Source organism: Microtus pennsylvanicus, chromosome 19, assembly GCF_037038515.1.
Source record: "Microtus pennsylvanicus isolate mMicPen1 chromosome 19, mMicPen1.hap1, whole genome shotgun sequence".
Classification (NCBI taxonomy): Eukaryota; Metazoa; Chordata; class Mammalia; order Rodentia; family Cricetidae; genus Microtus; species Microtus pennsylvanicus.
This window is the reverse complement of record NC_134597.1, coordinates 5565136-5586862: the sequence shown is the minus strand read 5'-3', so window position 1 is coordinate 5586862 and position 21727 is coordinate 5565136. Positions and strand designations below refer to the sequence as shown.

Here is a 21727-nt window from a genome sequence, read left to right as displayed (position 1 = left end):
AATAAATAAATTAAAAAATAAAAAAAATAAAAAAAAAGAAATATAAAAAAAAAATAAAGTTCTACATTTGTACTGAAAATGAAGCAAAGAACTACATCATTCATATACCTGCACATCTAACCAGTTAGTAACTCATAAACATTTTCTGCCATCTTAGGACAAAGGGTTGCATATCTCTAAGGGTTTTAACATGTATTTGCCTACTTCATTTGAAAAACACTTACACTGACTTCATTGTTGCTCATGGTGTTCTCTTGGGTTGTTGTCTTCCAATAGTCATTAGAATGCAGATACTCCCTTTTAATAGATGCAGACAGGTGAACAGCACCCTCCTTTCTCCCTTTGTGTGCATGTGGTGCTAAGAAACCTTGAGAACTTACCTTATGTATGCTAAGCACACGTTCCCAATGACCTACATCTTCTGCCCTTTGCCATTATCCTTTTAATCGGGGTGCTACTAATGTATTTGTCAGCGGTCATTATTTATTTTGTCCAAGACAAGTAAAAATGTCCCTATGTTGTTTTATGTATACAATGGCAACACTATCTCAGTAACTCAACAATACCTTGTTGAGTTTAATCTCAAATAACCAGTGACCTAGGGGATAAAAAATGGGGAAATAATTTGAATCTATTTTCATTCCACATACAATGCAAGACAAGATAAATAGACATCAATATAAGCTGTATAGTTCAAAGGAACTATTAGGAAGCTATTACATAGAAGATCTTTAAAATGTCACCATATTAAGACATTTTACAAGTCTATATTTACATAATTGAGTTCATATTTATACCTATACTCTGTATCAAAACTTTCATTAACTTTATATTATACTTTTAGAAAAAAATGAAAAGATATATCCTAAGAATGTGTCATTACTTTAAAGCTCATGTTAAAGGCACAGTAAGGTTAAAAGGAATATTTTAATTTATGCAACATTAAAGAAAATATTTAAATAATGAAAGTAATAAGATTTATGAAGACCAATAATCCCATAATGGCAATTTCTATAAGAAATAAGTCATTATTCCCAAGTTTTTCATCTGAAAACTGTCACCCAGCAGAAATTTAGGGCAGATATACACTATCCCCAAGGTTACTCTATGCCTTTTGTATAATCAGATCTTAAATAAACAAGTTGTGCATATGTACATCACAACTCAGTCTAGTCTAAAGGATCTTAGTCTTTCCTCAGCCCAGCTGCTGACACGAAGCTTCAGACATATCTCCAACATCCGTAGAAAAAGATCCTCTAAGGTTATTACTTCTAGCAAAACCTTGAGTTCAGTTGCTGTACACAGCAGATGACAGGACTCTTGATATAAATCCTCTCTTAAACCTGTCCAATTAGTCAGACAAACAAAAATAGAAACCAAGTCCTTGAACTGGCCCCAGTACACATACTTTTAGCAACTTCTATCTAAAGTAGACTTCAGGAACACCCCTGTTTTGCTCAACATCATTGAAAAAGACAGATTCCAAAACTGAAAGACAGCACCATTAAGCCGGTTCCTACATAAGATCTTCCAAAGGCTTTGTATTCAGAGAACATTCCTGATGGTGAGAATGCTAAGTTAGGATGGTAAGTAGAGAAATCTCCAAAGACAAATCAGAACCCAGAAGAAAAAAAAAACTAAAATGAAAAACTCTTTATCATGTTTTCCTGAAACTTGACACATTTTTTTTTCTTTTGTAAAGAAAAAATGTTGTGAGATATATTTTTTAATTCATTTATTTTCTAAGTGTGTGTGTGTACCTGCCTGCCTCATGCCACAAGACACTTGTGGAGGTCAGGGGATTCATTGCCTTCGACACATGGGTCCCAAGGATTAAACTCAGGTCATTAGGATCAGCAGCCCCCTTAGGTGCTAAACAATCTCAGTGGCCTGGATTTTTGAGGAATACAACAATGACCTATATTACATGCATGCATGTACTTTTCTCAAACATATTAGCAGTGTGGGTGAGGTGCTAATTCTTAATGTAAAAACATATTTTATCTGAATGGAATCTAAGCATGGATAAGCTTAAACTGTTATCTGAACCACTAAATTGACCTTTTGACTTTAAATATGTACAGATTCTATCAAAAGATACCAAGTTCAGATTGAAGATGCAGGCAGAGGTATGTTTTTATTCTAAAACCTTCTATATACATTCATATTTTTGACAAAACTCTAGAAGGTTCTTTCAAATGAACTTTAACCTACTGAACAGAACTTATATTCATGCTCTGATGTTCGCTTCAGCAGCATCTGCCTCTAAGAAGCACATCAAAATCACTCAAACATCAAACTGCTGATCTGACAGAATGATTTATTTTCCCATCATAGGAGAGTCGTGAGTGACTTGTTCTGAGGTATGTTTCTGAACTGTGAAGGACAGCGATTAAAAACTCCTCATTTGAAGGTTTCTCTTTAGGTGTAGCATCTCATGGCTGAACAGTCTCTGCTGGTACCAGATTCCCTGTTGTATCCAACTGCATACATTTACACGTGCATGCTGATACAGGACACTCTGCATGGTCTCTGAAAAAAGGTGAAGTAACAGTTAGTAATCCAAGCTTTACACACACAAATATATTTATATAATTAACTTCAAAATGCTACTGTATTAAACATATGAATTAAAACCCACAGTAAAACACTGCCTTAAGAGCATCAAATTAGAAACAAGCACCAAGGTGAACTCTGAAGAAAATGTAACTGAAATGAACAGTTTTGGTTTCTACACCAATATACCAAAACAGTTATTAAGGGGATTGATGTAGGATGTCCTTCTGTATGTTGTGAATATGTGTCTCTCTCATATCCAAACAAAGATATGGAGAGAAAGAAGGCAGAGTTGGGGAGACAGCATGTAGCTGCCCAAGGAGTAACATACTAAGGCATCACCGGTAAGCCATGTCCACGTAATGATACACAAATGAGTAGAAATGGGTTAATTTACAAATGAGAGCTAGTCGGTAAAATGCCTAAGCCCTTGGCCAAACAATTATAGTTAATATTAAGCCTCTGGGTGGTTATCTGATAGGCAGAGATAAACCGGTTCAGTGAGACCAGGAGAGCTGGAGAAAAGTTCCCATCTCTGTGGGATAGGGATGAATTAGGAGTTAAGGTTAGCACAGAAGAGACAGGCTTTTGTGTTATGTTAATGGACAGCACAGGGCCACTGGCCCTGCTCAAAGTCAGTAAGTTTAATTTGAGAATCTCCATTGTAAGAGCTATTTAAATGTGCAGCGCACCCGGAAAGAACTAGTGTAGTAGATTTGTGTGTGTGTGTCTATGTGTATGATTATATTCATACTTTAATTTCATGAGAAATTGTAAGAAATAAAAAACTATAAGGATCCTATCCCCCAATAGGGATAAATAATGTTAAACATTAATTAATTAATTCAAGGATTTCTTATATAAGTATGAAAAAAAAAACTATGTAGCCCTAGCTAGACAAGAATTTGCTATGTTCAAACTGACCCTGAATTCATCTGATAGGAATTCACCTGCTTCTGCCTCCCAAGTGCTGGGATTAAAGACAAGTACCACCACACACCTGGCATAAGTATTACTTTTACAGTTTTACATTATATAAGATAATAATGGAACCATTGATACTACCCTTTTTAAGTCAAATCAGCAAACATGTTTTAAAAATTAATTCTCTACTGAGATATAATACAATGATATCAAGCTCCTAAACTATTGAAAAGGTTATCTGCTCTATGTCCTGTAACTATAAGATTATCAAGGAAGGAAAGTGCTGTTTACCTGAACCAACTAAGCATATGTCCAGCATGCCCGCCATGCCGACAATTGTGACACCAGGTAAACCAATTGTTAAACTGAGCTAACTTTTTGTCCTTGCTCAAGTCCACTTTTTCATCCGATTTGGATCCACCTATGAGAAAAGAAATTGACCACCATTAGCCAAATCACAGAAATTTAAACTTCTTAAAGGACAGATATGTTAAAATATAAATCATATACCACCTTGAAATAGCAATTTTAATGTTAAGATCCAGAACTGAATGACAGTTTACATATAAATACATAGTTAATCAACAGGCTGATTTAGAAACTCAGTGTCACATGGCTGTCCTTGAAATCATAAGCATACAAGCAGCATTAAATGGAATCAGTGGGTATATTTATATTTTTTCTGTGTGCATGTGTGTTGTGTATTTAATTAGCACACAAAATAAAAAGCAGTCATGAACTTGAGGCAGTTGGCATAACTATATCTTAATTAAAAACACATTAGGAAAAAAGGTCTGGTATATACAGGGTTGTTTCTGGTGGCAGATGCTTCAAAACCCGGTACTTGGGAGGCAGAGGTAAGCTGATCTCTGAGTTTAAGACTAGCCTAGTCTACATAGTGAATTCCAGGATAGCCAAGGCTATATATTGACACTCTTTCTCAAAAATGAAAAAAGAAAAAGACTGGTGCAGACCATGATTTAAGCAAGGTAGGGAAAAGGATTCTTGTAATTTCTAATTAACAGATTAAATAACGTAAATACTTTCATCTATGTTCAGTAAAAAAAATTAAAAGACATGTAAAATTTGTTTATACACCTGCATCTTTGCATATACTTTTCTAATGACCCTTCTGTAGTACTTGAATTTCAGGCATGTTGGACATCTCCAAGCTTTTCTACATACATTACTTTGCTATACCACTTTTTGTGTTCCAAAAAATGCTGATTCTATTAATTTCGGCTACCTCAATGTTTTGTTTTAAAACAAATCAAATGAAACTATTTTTAAATCCCACATAATTACAGATAAAAACAGAAAAATAAATTAAGTAAAATTGTTACCGCCAACCAATTATTACCTTTTAAAACATGTTGTATAAATAAAAAAAATTAACTATATCATTGCCAGTCACACTTTAATAGCTACAGGAATAATTTTATAGCCAGGAATATTTTCTTAAAATATAATTTTCTGCTTGTGATATAAGTTAATAGGATGTATAAAAGAGGTAGCTATACTGAAATTGTTCTAAAGGACTTACAGACAAATCAACAATGAGAAAAAGAAAAAGACAGGGGGAAAATAAAGATTTTATAGAGATACTTATCTTTATACACTTTATTCACTTTAGTGATTTTGTACTTTACTGTGTGTGCGTATTGCCTGCTGATATGTCTGTGAACTAGGTGTGTGTGTGTGTGTGTGTGTGTGTGTGTGTAGTGTCTGAGGTGGTCAAAAGGGCATTGGACGAGGTGGTAGTGGCACACACTTTTAGCACTTGGAAGGCAGAAGCAGGCAGATCTCTGTGAGTTTGAAGCCAGCCTGGTTTACAGAGCTACTTCCAGGACAGCCAGACAAAGAAACCAAAAGAGAGGGAGCGGGGGTTGGATCCTTGGGACTGGAGTTACAGAAGGTTGTGAGCCATCATAAGGTAGCTTAGAATCAAACCCAGGTCCTCTAGAACAGCATCCAGTGCTAGTAAACCGCTGAGCCCCCGCTCCAACTCCTTTATTTTTAACTTCTAACTTACAGAGGGGACAGTCTCCAACAGGCTACTCTCTTGGACTTCTTCCCAAATAAATCTCTTTCTTAAAAGAGCTTTGGGTGGCTGGGCAGTGGTGGAGCACACCTTTAATCCCATTTAATCCCAGCACAGGTGCATCTCTGTGAATTCAAGGCCAGCCTGGTTTACAAAGTGAGTTCCAGAAATCCTGCCTCAAAAAACCAAAAAAAGGGGGGGGGGAGTTTTAGGTGGAGCAGAACAGAAGTTTTGCTGAGACATTCCCTTAATGGGGAAGGGGGGGCGGGGCTGAGAAGAAAACAAGCAGAAGCAGAGCAGAAGAGGAAAAAGAGGTGGATTCCCTTAGGGAGAAGAGAGCAGAGCTCAGCTGTACCCACTCTCTCTCAAGAGAGGAGCAGGAGTACTGCATCCTGTGGAGAGACCATCTCCCACCGTACCCCAGCTTCAGTATTGCCTGACTTCCCAACAAGTCAGGATATTGTCCCTCCAGGGCTGCAACACTCACAGTTACACTGAAAAACCAGTCTCGAAAAAAATAAACCAACAAACAAATCCTCTGGAACCGCAAATCTTTCTAAAGATTTTGGAATGACAGAGAGAAAATTTGTGGATCACTCCTTACTCCTCGAAAGATATTAGCCCTTCTTTCCTACTCTCTATTAGTTCTACATGTTCTGTATAGACTGTTGTTCATCATGACCTCTAAAAAGCTACTGGACTCACTCAGCTTAGTGTATCAGCCTTATCATAATATGCAAATAAGTGGATAAGTCAAATATAGGAGAAATTTCTGAAATAATTATGATGTAATAAATCATAATCAGCATTTATTAGTCTCCACAATAGCTTGAACTGATTTATGATCTAATATTTTTCAATTCTAGATTTTATATATGTGTATATATATATATATATGTGTGTGTGTGTGTGTGTGTGTGTGTGTGTGTGTGTGTGTGTATTTCAAAACTAGAAAGGACCAAAAAGTTAACATATAATAAAAGATGAAATGCACTATAACTTCCTGATACTTATGGCCAAAGGCTATACTAAATATAAATAATTTTACATATCTTAGTTTTCACAGATATATTTAATTTGTTTAATTTTTTGTTGTAGATGCTCCAAATTGTTGCATTTTTGGTACAATTGATCAGCATAAAAACCCTTAATTCAAATTTAAACAAAACCCTATGGGGTGTGATTATGTACACCTCTAATACCAGTACTTCAAAAGTTGAGGCACAGGGTCATAAGTTCTAGGCCAGCCAGCCAGGGCATCATAGTGAGATACTGTCATAAATACTAAGATGAATATAGAAAAACATTATACATGAAGGAAAAAGGCACAATGGCCACTTCATTACGCCAGTGTACCAAATAGCGAAATACAATTTTTTATTTGTTTAAGACAGGGTTTCTTTATGTAGGCAGCTCTGGGTGTCCTGGAGCTGTCTATATATATAAACTACACAGGATGTGAACTCACAAAGATCTGCCTGCCTGCCTCTGTTTCCTGAATGCTGTGGTTAAAGGTGTCCTCCACCATGTACAGCCCAAGCCAAAATGTTTTGATGAAGACTTTTGACGTTAGTATCATTTTCATGTTATATAACTGGAATGGTCCAAGCTACCAAGTATTCCATTATTTGCTGTTTTCAAAAAAAAAAAATTCCCATGTTTACTGTAAAGAGTAAAAAATAATAGTATTTGAGCCGGGCGATGGTGGTGCACGCCTTTAATCCCAGCACTTGGGAGGCAGAGGCAGGCAGATCTCTGTGAGTTCGAGACCAGCCTGGTCTACAGAGCGAGTTCCAGGACAGACTCCAAAGCCACAGAGAAACTCTGTCTCGGAAAACCAAAAAAAAAAAAAAAAAAAAAAAAAAAAAGTATTTTTAATCATTAAAAAAAACATATATTGGTCCCAGAATGGTAGCATATTTTTCAATCCCAGTACTTAGGAGACACAAGCAGCACATCTCTCTCGTTTCAAGGCCAGCAAGGCCTACATACTGAGACCCCCTTCTCAACAAACACCAACAAACTCCACATCTACTGACTACAGAACTGACAAAACAGCAGACACAAGACTAAAGCTGAGAACCAAGGGGTCCTAGTTTCTGGGCTAACAGTTCATGTATTAGGGAGGATGAGGGAAGAAGGAATGGGACAGTATTATGAGACTATCATAAGCATTTATGAATAGCTGTGAGCACAGTGAATTTTAAATATCAAATCTGAAATACTAGTAAAATCCATGGTATAATTATAAAAAATCACTCATTTTTAAGCCTTAGTCATCAATTGCCAGCATCTATGAGAATACTTGAGTAACAATAAACATAGATTTTTTACTTTCAATGTACAGACTTTATAAAGTAAAGTGCCTTTTCTTAAAAGTAATAATCATTAACATATATTTTATTAGCAACAATAATTCAATTATGTAGGAAAATGAGTTGAGAAAAACACTTGTGCAATTATGTCATACCAGGACAGCTGGAAACAGGCGTTCCCATATTAATGAGGCAAAGTGCACACCGAGGAAGGGGTTTCCGACAGCCAGGACAACTTGTGACTTTCGATTTTGTTGGTGAGCCACTCACACCATATTGACTAAAGCCTCTGCCCTGATGAGGCACTGAGGAACAGCTGTAGGAGATTGATTTGCCACAAAAATTACAACTCACAAACACCTACAAAAGCAAATGAAAAGAGCAATTTAGTGCAAACCACAATGGGTTTATCAAGTCTGATACTGAGAAAATGTTTTAAACTTTTATTTTACATTGCAAAACTATCCATGTGATTACTCTCAGTCATGTCTCCACGAGCACTTACATTATTGGTACTTCCTGTCACCTTCACTTAATTCCATTTCTGCTAATACCCTGATACCTAACACCCTAACATTTTATAATAACCAGGGACAATGAAATGCATACAAAATACCCCAATGTGATTTAATATTAAATGTGTCCCACAGAACACTTGGTTCCTAGCTGGTATAGGGCCTAACTGGAGAAAGTGGGTCATCTGGTGTGGCCCTTCAGGTTTCTTAGCCTGGCCTCACTTCCTAACTGTGGACACACAGTGGCAGTTGCATCATGGTCCTGCTCCCAAGCAACCCCCCCCCCCCCCCCCCGCAAACAGTTGTATTCCCTAGAACTGCTGTCCTTTAAACTGCTTCTTGTTAATTAGTTGCTCACAGCAACAAGAAAAGAAACTAAGATACCAACATGCAACCATTAAACCAAAAAGTCAGTGACCCTGAGCTGGGCTTCCTGACAGGCCTATGATCCAACTAGTTGGAGAGCTGATGCAGAGGATCACAGGTTCAAGGCCAGCCTGTGTAATTTAGTCAGAGTCTTGTGAAAGAAAGAAAGAAAGAAAGAAAGAAAGAAAGAAAGAAAGAAAGAAAGAAAGAAAGAAAGGAAGGAAGGAAGAAAGATGGATGGAAGGAGGAAGGGAAGGAAGGAATGAGGGAAGGAGGGAGGGAGGGAAGGAGGGAAGGGAGGGAGGGAGGGAAGGAAGGAAGGAAGGAAGGAAGGAAGGAAGGAAGGAAGGAAGGAAGGAAGGGAGGGAGCTCTGCAGGTATAAGACCAACTACTAAGCACATACAAGGTCCCAGGTTCCATATTTCAAGGACAAAAAACAAACAAAAAAACAAAAAAACCATTCCCCACCACTACCTTTTGTAAGATGAAAAGGAACTAAGGATCCTGCAAGAGTACATTAAAAGTTCAAAACAAAGCTGGTGAGATGGTAAAAATAACCGTTCGAAGGTGCTCGCTAGGTTTTATAAAAGCCCTAGAGCTCTTCCAGATTAGTAACATACAGCACAATACTATCTTACTAAATACCTACTCCAGCTGCCACAATAAGTTTCAAACTTCCTTTAAAAAGAAAATAGCACCATCCAGTGCTCAGGGTGAAGATAACCAAATATTTAACATCTGAAGTAATAGTATGATATCATATCACATACCTTGTGATAATTGATCTCATATTAAAAATGCCATGTATAGACATATGTTTATACTTATTCTATTTTTTAAAATCCTGTTCTACTCTATATAAATACATAAAAATAATATGCACATGGGAGTAGTAACACGTGAGTCTGACAGAATTTGGCACACACTGAATTTCAGACAGTAATAGCAATTAGACTTTCCTAAGGTCATCTGGGCCTACTGTTCTTTGTTTTATCTCAAAGTTTAGCTGTACAAGGTAACTGTTAGGAAATTAAAAAACTAAAATAAAACAGGAAAAAAAGTTTTGAAATAGACAAAGACATTAAGAGAAACTCAATATAAATAAAAGAATAGGAGATAATAATTCATTATTATCTGACATGTTAACATTTGATTCTCTGTAGAATATGCTACTTACCTGTGCTAATGGCTTGGAACTGGGATCCAATTTACTCCTATGTATATCAAATTCAGCTCGTTTGTGCCAAAACCTCCAAGCATCTAATAAGTTTCTGTAATTCTCAATCCAATATTGAACCCTTTCATCTTTAAGAACATCTAAAGGTGAACCCTAAAAAGAAAACATAAATTTCAAATGTCCTAGTTTAAACCAGAGGATTCTGGGTAGAATATGAATATAAGTAACTCAGGAGAAATGGCCTTTTCCCCGAAACTGGCTCCTAATGAGGAAAGCCTCAGTAATCTGCCTTACACTAGACTTCACTAGTGATGCAAACATGCATCTGTATAACATACTTGACCAGGAAGTACCTTTGTAGTTTAAGGAGCAGGTGGTAGTCAATGGTGATAAGAAAATCCCTTATCTTAACTATTAAAATTTATGGATTCAAAAACTCTGCTTATATCCAAATTACACATCAAAACTACTTAAAACATTTAAACTAACACTGAGCCTGGCCCTTTATAAGTGAAATGATGCTAACATAAGTTAGATATGAAACTATTATATCTAATAGTGAAATGGTGCTAACATAAGTTAGATATGAAACTATTATATCTAATAGCGAAATGGTGCTAATGTAAGTTAGATATGAAACTATTATATCTAACAGTGAAACGGTGCTAAAGTAAGTTAGATATGAAACTATTATATCTAATAGTGAAATGGTGCTAAAGTAAGTTAGATATGAAACTAATTTATCTAATAGTGAAATGGTGCTAATGTAAGTTAGATATGAAACTATTATATCTAATAGTGAAATGGTGCTAAAGTAAGTTAGATATGAAACTAATTTATCTAATAGTGAAATGGTGCTAATGTAAGTTAGATATGAAACTATTATATATAATAGCGAAACGGTGCTAACATAGGTTAGATATGAAATGCACATAAGCATTAGTGAGAAGCAAGAATTGGCTTTCCTAAGTTACAGTTCTTCCCATTCAGAACATCAATTTCTGACCAGTAAGAATATCTCTAAAACAAGTATGAGTGTCAGAGTCGGCAGAAGAGAGCTGTAATGTAGCATGCATTCAGCTTCACATTCAAAGAAAAATTTTGTTTATGTTTTAACAAATAAAGCTTGCCTGAAGGTCAGAGTGCAGAGCTAAGCCACTAGAGGCCGGGGAGTGATGGATCACACCTTTAATCCCAGGATTTGGGAGACAAAGGCAAAGAGATCTGTTAGTTCAAGGCCACCCTGTGAAACAGAGCTCACACAAAGGTGATCCCAGCACCAGTGAGGTGGAGACAGGAGTGATAGGGCTGGGTAGAGAGGAATATAAGGCAGGAAAAGACAGGAGCTCAGTGCAGTCTGAGGCTGCAGTCTGAGCACTGGGAGGAGCCAAAGGTCTCTAGTGCTGGCCGCACTGCTTCTCTGATCCTTCCGCTTTCACCCCACAGCTGACTCCAGGTTTTTATTAAGAATAACTAGAACAATACTCAAGGGAAAACACTTAAAGACTAATGAAAACCAATCCTTTTAACTAGTGAGTAAATAAGGAATGTAATACATAGTAAAGTTTATTTTTAAAAATACTTGTGGAAGATGGCGCGGAAAGTAAATAAAAGGAAACTCCTGTCCTTCCCAAAGCCAAAGTCAAAGCGAAGGCCTTGAAAGCAAAGAAGGCAGTGCTGAAAGGGATCCACAGCCACAAGAAGATCTGCACATCACCCTCTTCTTGCAGCCCAGGACCCTGGGTGGCTCCTGTTGCAGCCCAAAGACCCTCAAAAAAGCATGCCTAAGACGAACAAGCTTGACCACTATGCCATCATCTTATTAGCCTGACCACGGAGTCAGCCATGAAGAAGACAGAGGACAACACATAAATGTTCCTGTGGACGTCAAGGCCAACAAGCACCGGATCAAACAGGCTGTGAAGAAACTCTATGACATCGATGTGGCCAAAGTCAACACCCTCATAAGGCCTGACGGAGAGAAGAGGGCGTATGTTCAGCTGGCTCCTGATTATGATGCTCTGAATGTTGCCAACAAAACTGGGTTCATCTAAACTGAGTCCAGCTAGCTAATTCTAAGTATCTACCTTTTCACCATAAATAAAATATATAAATATATATACTTGGAGATAGGAAGAAAAAATTCCCTGGCAAGTTTAATGGCCAAGGGCAGTGACAGAACACATAAACAAACCAACATTAGTTGTCCAACTGAAGCTGGGTGTGGAAGCATACCACACCTTTAAATGCAGCTCACAGAGACAGACATAGAAGGATTCCAGCTTGACCTACAAAATGAATTCCAGGCCAGCGAGGTCTACACAATGAGAACCTGTCTCAAAACAAAAAGAGAAAAGAAAAAAAAATTGTCCAATTGAAGAGGAGGAGATAAATAATCAAAAGGAAAATAGAAAATGAACAGAAACCCTCAAGCTCTGAACACTAGAACTTTACTATATGCATGGTAAGGCAAAAAAGAAATGGAGAATAAGAAATGCAGAAGAGATAAAGAATCAGAAATCATATACCTAAACATTCCAAATCTGATGAAAAAAAGTTAACAGACAGATCCAAGAAGCTCAGTAATCAATACACATAATACAGAGAATATAAGTAGGCCCATCAGTCTCATTTTCTTTTTTTCTGAAAAATCAAAGAGAAAGAGGATCTCTTGAAAGAAATCCATGGAAACATGAAACATCACATACAGGAAAGCGAGAACTGCTAATTTCTTATCAGAATCAAAGGAGGCCAGATGGAAAGCATTTCTTTCAAGTGCTGCAAGAAGAACCGAGATGAACTAGATGCTTGTGTTAAATGTAAGCTGAGGCCATCACCTCTAGTACAAGAAATGCCAGAGAAAAAACAAGGTGAGGAAACAAGGTTAAACTCACATCCACAGGAGGATCAGACACTAGGACTAGTGATAAACAAATAAAAGGTCTGTAATTCCTTTCTTATAATTTATAGAACAGACAAATTACTATCTAAAGCAAAACCAATACTGTAAGTTGGAGCTTATAATATACATAGAATAAAATATGTAAAATGCAAAGTTTAAGAAAAACCCAGTGCTAGATGTGAGGAAGGAAAGAAAGGATATAGGAAACATCTCAACAAGAGCGCAGTTATCGGACTAGACTTTTAAAGGTCACATTATGCACTTACTGTTTGCATTTTAACATTTTACAAATTGTGATATTACCTACCCATCTGTACTCTGTAGTCACTTATCAGTAGTTCATTAAAAGATAAAAAAACTTCATTCCAGTGAGAAAAGTTGAATGACAGAATACCTTTTCTCACATGTGTGGCTTGATATTTTATATAAGCTGACTCTGCATTTTGAACCCGCATTCGGCAAGGTCACAGAAAAGCATAGAGAAGGGAAGCGGTAAGCACATTTTGATTTGCTTGCCAAGGTAAAGCAGGCTAAAAGAGAGAGGTGCTCATGCCACAAAAGGTTAAGACTGCTGGAGGGTTACTGGACATGGTAGAGACACGGAATTCATGTTTCACACAAAAGTGAAGTAGAAAGCAACTTCTTCCTGGAATCTGGTTCAACCACTAGACTGTTACAGCAATGAACAAAATGTTGATGAACTAGTTATTCAAACTACCTTGCTGTTAGTAAAAAGGGCCCTGAGTGTAAAACAGCTGGAGTGTGGCTGCTCTTCTGCTGGTCAGAAGAGGAGAGGGAGTCCTTTATGGAAGACGGGTTGGGCTCTGACCTGAGGCTCTGATTAACTCAGATGCAGTCAAGACCAGAATTTCTTAGACTGAAAGAAAGACAAGCTGATGAGATTAGGGCCCTTAGAGACAACACAAGTCCTCAAGAGAACTAAAACCCCAAAGCGAGGAAAAGATCGTGTGTGCCTCACCTGAGGATACACACCATGGAGAATATGGCCTGGCATTATGTTTTTAAGACCAGTGTCAGACTGCACTAACCTGTAACATGCAGTAGCTTGCTGTCTGGACGTCTCCAGTTCTATCCACGTAGCTCTCCATCAAGTCCACTCCATCTTTAGTGAGGCCTGTAAGCAAGATTCCTTCCAAATTGCCAGCCTCTTTCATTTCATTGGTCAGCTTTTCAATGTATTTATTTAACTGAAAAATTCAAAGTGACTTTTTAAATATAATCTGTTTCACTACACATTTAATTTAGAACAATTTTATTCTTGATGAAAAACATTTTAAGACAAAAACTCTTACCAAAATCTAGATATGTACTAGGAAGTCTATATCTATTTCAAGTTTCAATACAGTTTGCAGAATCACGTTATTTTCTTGTGTGCTGTGCAGAAGCACCCGTGTGGAGGCCGGAGATTGACATCAGATGTCTTTCTCAACAGCTTTCCATATTGTATTTAATGCAGGGCTCTCACTGAAGCTGGAGTTTGCTGATTTGGGAGGATGGCAGAGCAGTAAGCCCCAGGGACCCTCCTGTCTCTGCCACCCAACCCTGGGATTATAAGATAACACCTAGGTATTTCCACAGGTTCTAGGGGATTCAACTCAGTTTCTTGAACTGTGCTATCTCCCCAGTGCCCACACTCATCTTCAAAACTTACATTTCCTATGTTTATAGACGGCTAACTCTAAGAGAAGTTTCGCCTTCTCAGCAAATTCTTACCTCTCATGGTACTATGTAACAAAATCGCAGAATTGGAATTACACATTGAAAGCCATCAATAAAAATGATTTCCTTTACATGGTCTAATTTCATCCTATCCTAAACTCCACCACCATTCCTCCTCATTTCCCCAAATCCTGTCATTAGGATAGCACTGCTAGTCATTGGTGTGAGAAATCCTTCGGTATATGTGTTGCTTTTATTGCTTAAGGAATAAAACTGTTTCAGTTAGTGGCTTGGCAGAATAGAGCTACACAGGGAAAACTAAACTGAATGCTAGGAGAAAGAAGGCGGAGTCAATGAGATGCCATGTAGCTGCCAGGGCCAGAGAAGAAAGGCACAAGCTGCCAGTCAGAACCTTGCCAGTAGGTCACCAGCCTCATGGTAAAATATAAAATAATAGATATGGGTTAATTTAAAATGTAAGAGCTAGCTAGAATTACGGCTAAGCTATTGGCCAAACAGTATTGCAAGTAATACAGTTTCAGTGTCATTATTTTGAGTCTGGGCAGAGAGGAACGAACGAGCAGCCTTCCCCAACAAGTCATCTCTGTATATCTCATTCCCACGACCTCAGAGGCAGCAGCTAAGTTTTAGGTACTGAAATGATTTCCATATAACATTACTAAAACCTGAGTTTAAAATTTCTATCTGCTATGTCTTCTTCTAAAGGAAAAATTAAACTAAAACATCAAGTCAACATTCTAAAACAAATTTAGATAGTACATGCATATAAGTTCAATGTAATAATTACCTTTTTGGATTTTGTGTAAAAATTTTCAGGCACATAATTACATATAAAGATAAGTTTGTTAAAATAGTTCATAATAAACATTAATGACCTCAAATATAGAACTGAATGGGTTCTCACCTGAGTGTCACCAAGGAACTTACAAGCGAATAGTTCACAATAAACATTAATGACCTCAAATATAGAACTGAATCGGTTCTCACCTGAGTGTCACCAAGGAATTTACAAGCGAATGCCACTCTGTCACGCACTGCAACTTTGTTCTCATACTGTAAAAACAAACAGTTGTACGCACCATAACTTTTCTGTTCTTACAGGGACTAAATATGCACCTAATATGTAATTATTTTCATATGTATTAGAAAAATATATGTGTATTCTATACATTTTCACACATATATATGTTCAGATATTGGAAGAGTCACCAATTGCCAAGAAAGTCTTTTCTGGTTAAATTAAACGCATTCTTAAAATAGCTTGGATCCATGAACTTCCTTGTCAGTTCTCCCTTTTGGTGAAAGAGAAGGGATTTTACTAGAGGTAACAAATGAAAATGCAGAATGCAATGTTTAAACAACTGGTTCATTTCTTTTTCTAGGCTCATTCACTAGCATTTGCTTAAGTATCCTGTCAGCTCAAAGGCAAGACTTTAAAACCTCCTGTTTAGCAAATATAGTAATAACAGTCAAAAATAAACATTTCTTGATGTTAATTTGAGGGTCAGAAAGGTTCACTAGAACTTTATTTGACGTTTGACACTGTCAAAATGGACACTATACTTAAACTTCCAGCATGCTAGCTCCTAAGACACACGTTGTTCTAAACCTTACAGACTGCATGTTTGATAGAAATGCTCTGATGGGAAGCAGAGGAACACAACTGAGGGGAGCAAGTTCTACTCATTGCCAGAAAGAAGACAGACAGCACACAGGAAAGAGGTTGTTATGTGAAGCTTGTTACTCAACAACCGAAATGAGTAAGGAAACCTCACTTCATGACAAGGAAGAAATCACATGGTTATACAAGTGACTAAAATAACTGAAAGGCTAAATTAAATCAAGTTTTTATAAGTAGTGTGAATATATAATTTGTTTTCCAAACAGAAATCATCTAAAATGACCAACATTAATTTAGATGGACACCTTAGTCAAAACTGACGGACCCGGTTATCTATATACACACAAGTACACACAAACATATTCGCACTATTTAAACAGCAAATACATGCATACGTTTATAGCTGTACATTTCTAGAGCTCAGTTAGTTCTTCAGGAAAGGATGAACTACAAAAAGCAAACCTGTTATAATTCAAAGGACGATCTGGGGAATCAAAACAGCTTACCAAAACTCCATCATAAGCTCCTGCTTCGCTGGTCAGAAATGCAAACATGACACAGAGATAGGGGTTGTTGAGCTGCAACCGCAGTGTGCTGCACATCTCTCTCCAAAGAGAGTTCTTCTCGTCCGTATACCCTGATAAAGCCATTGCTACCACATTGAGATTCAGATCTCCTGTAGGTTAAAAATGTGCAGCTAATCAAAGCAATCAGAAACTAATAACCTCTTTCCCCACAGCTGTTAAATCTCGACACAGTAATCAGATAGTGAATTTTATCCTAAAAGAAGCCCACTTAAATAAGAAAAAAATTAAGACTGTTAAATTTGGGAGAGTACAAAGAAAAAAATCCATTCTTAAAAAACAATTCATGGCAGATTCAACACAATGTCCATCAAAATCCCAATAAAATTCTTCAAAGACCTCGAAAAAACAATACTCAACCTCATATGGAAAAGCAAAAAACCAAGTCTAGCCAAAAACAATCCTGTACAATAAAAGATCTTCTGGAGGCATCACTATCCCTGACTTCAAACTCTACTACAGAGCTACAGTACTGAAAACAGCCTGGTATTGGCATAAGAACAGACAGGAGGACCAATGGAACCAAATAGAAGACCCAGATATCAATCCACACATCTTCGAACACCTGACTTTTGACAAAGAAGCAAAAAATATCAAATGGAAAAGAGAAAGCATATTTAACAAATGGTGCTGGCATAATTGGATATCAACATGTAGAAGAATGAAAATAGACCCATATCTATCACCATGCACAAAGCTCAAGTCCAAATGGATCAAAGACCTCAACATAAATAAAGTCAGCCACACTAAACCTTATAGAAGAGAAAGAGGGAAGTACACTTGAATGCATTGGCACAGGGAACCACTTTCTAAATATAACCCCAGCAGCACAGATACTGAGAGAAACAATTAATAAATGGGACCTCATGAAACTGAAAAGCTTCAGTAAACCAAAGGATACAGTCAACAAGACAATACGACAGTCTACAGAATGGGAAAAGATCTTCACTAACCCCACATCAGACAGAGGTCTGATCTCCAAAATATACAAAGAACTCAAGAAACTGAACACCAAAAGAACACATAATCCAACTGAAAAAAAAAATGGAGAACAGACCTAAACAGAGAAGTCTCAACAGAGGAATCTAACATGGCTGAAAGACACTTAAGGAAATGTTCAACATCCTTAGTCATCAGAGAAATGAAAATCAAACAACTCTGAGATTCCATGTTACACCTGTAAGAATGGCCAAGATAAAAAACACTGATGACAACTTGTGCTGGAGAGGTTGTGGGGAAAAGGGAACACTTCTGCATTGCTGGTCAGAGTGCAAGGTGGTACAGACCCTTTGGATGTCAGTGTGGCAATTTATCAGAAAAATAGGAAACAACCTTCCTCAAGACCCAGTAATACCACTTTTGGGTATATATCCAAAGGATGCTCAATCGTGCCACAAGGACATGTGCTCAACTATGTTCATAGCAGCATTGTTTGTCATTGCCAGAACCTGGAAACAACCTAAATGTCCCTCAACCAAAGAATGGATAAGGAAAATGTGGTACATTTAAACAATGGAGTACTACACAGCAGAAAAAAATAACGACATCTTGAATTTTGGAGGAACATGGATGGAGCTAGAAAACATTATTTTGAGTGAAGTAACCCAAACACAGAAAGACAATTATCACATGTACTCACTCATAGGTGGTTTTTAAACATAAAGCAAAGAAAACCATCCTACAAACCACAATCCCAGAGAATTTAGACAATAATGAGGACACTAAGAGAGATTTAAATAGATCTAATCTACATGGGAAGCAGAAAGTAGAAAAAGACAAGATCTCCTGAGTAAATTGATTGGGTGCATGGGGACTTTGGGGGAGGGTTAAAGTGGGGAGGGGAGAGGCAAGGAGGAGAGCAGAGAAAAATGTAGAGCTCAATAAATAGCAATAAAAAATACTTTTTTGAAAAAAAAAAACAATTCATGTACACACTTGTGATCCTGTGCATAATATTTTTTTTCTGCAGTACTGGACACTGAATTCAGAATCCGACTGCAATGCTTTACCACTGAGCTACTTCCACAGCAGGAAGGACAACACCTGACTTTCAAGTTCTTTGTTCAGTACTTTCCTATATATTAATTATTATTTGGTACCTAAATTGAGACAAGTGAGACCATCTTACCAAAATCCCTGCCACCCTTATCAGTAAAGTCATCTATGCTATCTCAGAGTACTATACCCCACTATTACAGTTTTCAAAGTTTTATTTTCCTATTTCTAATTATATAATACATATACTGATATACCAAGTATCAACTGGAGAAAACAGTGTTTCAGTATTTTTACTATACTTCAAATAATTTCTTGGCCAAAATGAGCTATCAGAATTATCACACAACTGTACTTAGATAAACTTGCAACAAAGCGTCCATTACCACTAACTTTTCTAAACTGTTCTGTTTATGTTCTCTAGTGCATAGGGCGCTAGCAAGCTGCCGACCTACTCTTCAGTTCTGCATGACCACTTCACTCCAAATGAGAACGCTACAGTCTCCCTTTGTCTTTTCTCTCAAGCGTTTTCTACCTGTCAGACAGCCCTTGACTCTAACCATTCTTCCTCTTCCAATTAAACAGTACCTTCCCCCCACTTTCTGTTCTTAGCAGCTTCATTACTCACTTGTACAAAAATGCTTTCCAAGATACTTGGGGCTTCATTCTTCTGCCTACACTATTATTAAGTTTTAAGTCTTTTAAAATAAAACCATAGGAATACCAAATTTTCCAGGTACATTTAATAGAAAACTATGTTTTCAGGTTGTAGCAAAATTAAATTAGAAAATAGAGTCCTTTTCGGGAGGAAGAACTCAATAGCGCTACATACTGAACCCAGGGTCTCACACCTTTCATACTATCAAGTGCAGAAGGCTTTCTCTGAAGTAAAGGTAACGACAATCAGGCTAAAGATCTAACTTTTTTAACTTTTACAATGAAAATAAATAAATAGATATATTACAGTCAATGGCATTTTTTATGGTACAAATGAACTATAATGTGTTAAAGGTGGGCCAGAGTAAGAATTTATTACTTTGAAACTCAGAAATAATTGTCTATGTGCGTTAAAAATAAATATCTATATACACTTTAAGAATTTAAGTGAACTATACCTAATAATAATAAACAAAAAACAAAACTTGTCATGCAGTGGTGGGGCATGAGGTGGTACACACCTTTAATCCCAGCACTCAAAAGGCAGAGGCAGACAGATCTCTGAGTTTAAGGGCAGCCTGTTCTACAGGACGAGTTCCAAGACAGCAGGGGCTACACAGAGAAACCCTGTTTCAAGAAAGGGGGGGGGGAACAGCAGTAGGGTGGTAATTCTTGGTTTTTGACTGATTTGTTTCTCTTAAGGATCCTCTAGCAAACTGAACTTATTCTCTCTCTCTCTCTCTCTCTCTCTCTCTCTCTCTCTCTCTCTAGCAAACTGAACCTTATCTTCCCCCTCCCTTCTTCCCTCCCTCCCTCCCTTCCTTTCTTCTAAGGCTACACAGGACATATGTTTCAATCAGACTCAAGTAGAAACATTTTCCAGATCACAATATGCTTTTCATAAGAATCTATACTGGTCTAAACAAAAATATCATTTAGTATCCTACCAAAAGAGAAAGTATATACTAAAATATTGCTTACAAACAAAAGCAGTTCCAACAGACATTCTCATCAATGTATATGGTTCTCTTTAAAACGAAAAAAAAGAAATACATGTGGGAAAACATATTATTATTAAAGCATCATTTAAGAACATTTTGTCTTTATTGATCTATCCTGAGGCATATATAAATGGAACTATCTAATATTACTGCTTAGCACCATACACTTTCCCTTTCAATAAAAATGTACATAGGATATAGGCTAGGTAACTAAGAACTATCCACATCCTTCCTTTAGCAGAGTCTATGAACTGCCAGTTCTCAGCACAGAACCTAATACCTTTTTCTGAAGATGCCCCTTCATTCAGGATTTGGATTGCTCGCCGAATATCCAGGTTGAACAAAGCCACTGCAGCAGCTCTTTCCCATTCTCCTTCTTGCACAAGAGAGTTCAAAAATGGTCCCACATCTACATCCGTTCCTTTCTTTACCCACCCACAAAGTTGTAATGCTAAAATCCTCTCTTCGTTTAAGTTCTGAATATCAGTTTGTTTGTCCAAGCCACTCCAATTATGTCTGCTGCTTTCCACCATTCCTAAAAACAGAGAATGCTTTATATTATTTTATTGTTATTTTGAAATATATTAGGCAACATAAAGTTCAGCTTTACGAAAAAAATGTCAACAGCACTTAGGATATCCAATTTCTCAGCCATAATCTTACAATAGCATAAATAAGCAATATACTAAAATTTTACTAAAATTTTACTAAAATTCACCATAGTTGAATTACTAAGAAGCTACCGCTATAAAAATGGCTGCTGAGACTCACTAAGCTGAGTCATTGCTTCCGCCCTCTAAGCTAAAACAGATGCCTGTTCTCTACCTCACCACTTGTTCCCTCTGTGTCCTACACAGTATTTAACAGAGATTCTCACATCGGATCTCTCACTAGAACACAAGCTCCAACAGAGTAGGGAGTTTAATTATTTTATTTGCAAGGAATGCCCTCTGCCTTGGAGCCCCAAGCACTTGAGTTCTCTTCATTTCCTCCTGCATATGTGTGGTCACACATTTCTTAGCAAGAGAGACTGGACCACCTCTGCCTGACTGCTATATGCTGTATAGCTATCCATATGCACGAAAAAATGAGATTACAGTCATCAAAGGACTTCAAGGTAAACAATAATGAAAAAATACAATGGGAATAACCTGACTATACATCACTCTGCTATTAAGTTAGAAAACTATATATTATCTTTTTTAAGGAAAAAAAATTACTATTTTCATAGCATTACAATGAAATCATGGTAGCTGGTTATAAAGGCAAAGTAATTTCATTTAAGCAAATAAAGACAAAACAAACAAACATGAAGTTTAGTTTGTCAATTAACTATAACACATTCCTAAGTGTTCTAGAAAGTTTTATGAC

General features: G+C 37.1%; 1 protein-coding gene across 4 annotated transcripts in view; it reads right to left on the bottom strand.

Annotated features, from left to right (window-relative positions):
* Positions 1 to 1573: 1573 nt before the first annotated feature.
* The window catches only part of Mios (meiosis regulator for oocyte development), a 33271-nt gene continuing 13117 nt past the window's right edge, over positions 1574 to 21727 (bottom strand). For 3 of the 4 annotated variants that reach the window (XM_075953384.1, XM_075953386.1, XM_075953385.1), the window contains 8 exons: positions 20637 to 20891; positions 16626 to 16795; positions 15486 to 15551; positions 13847 to 14005; positions 9896 to 10048; positions 7992 to 8196; positions 3772 to 3901; positions 1575 to 2532 (listed from right to left, as the gene is read on the bottom strand). In XM_075953384.1, coding sequence (XP_075809499.1) covers positions 2436 to 2532; positions 3772 to 3901; positions 7992 to 8196; positions 9896 to 10048; positions 13847 to 14005; positions 15486 to 15551; positions 16626 to 16795; positions 20637 to 20891 — 1235 coding nt within the window. In that variant the 3' untranslated portion in view covers positions 1575 to 2435. Of the gene's footprint in view, positions 2533 to 3771; positions 3902 to 7991; positions 8197 to 9895; positions 10049 to 13846; positions 14006 to 15485; positions 15552 to 16625; positions 16796 to 20636; positions 20892 to 21727 lie in introns of all 4 variants that reach the window. The other variant, XM_075953387.1, reaches the window with a different exon arrangement.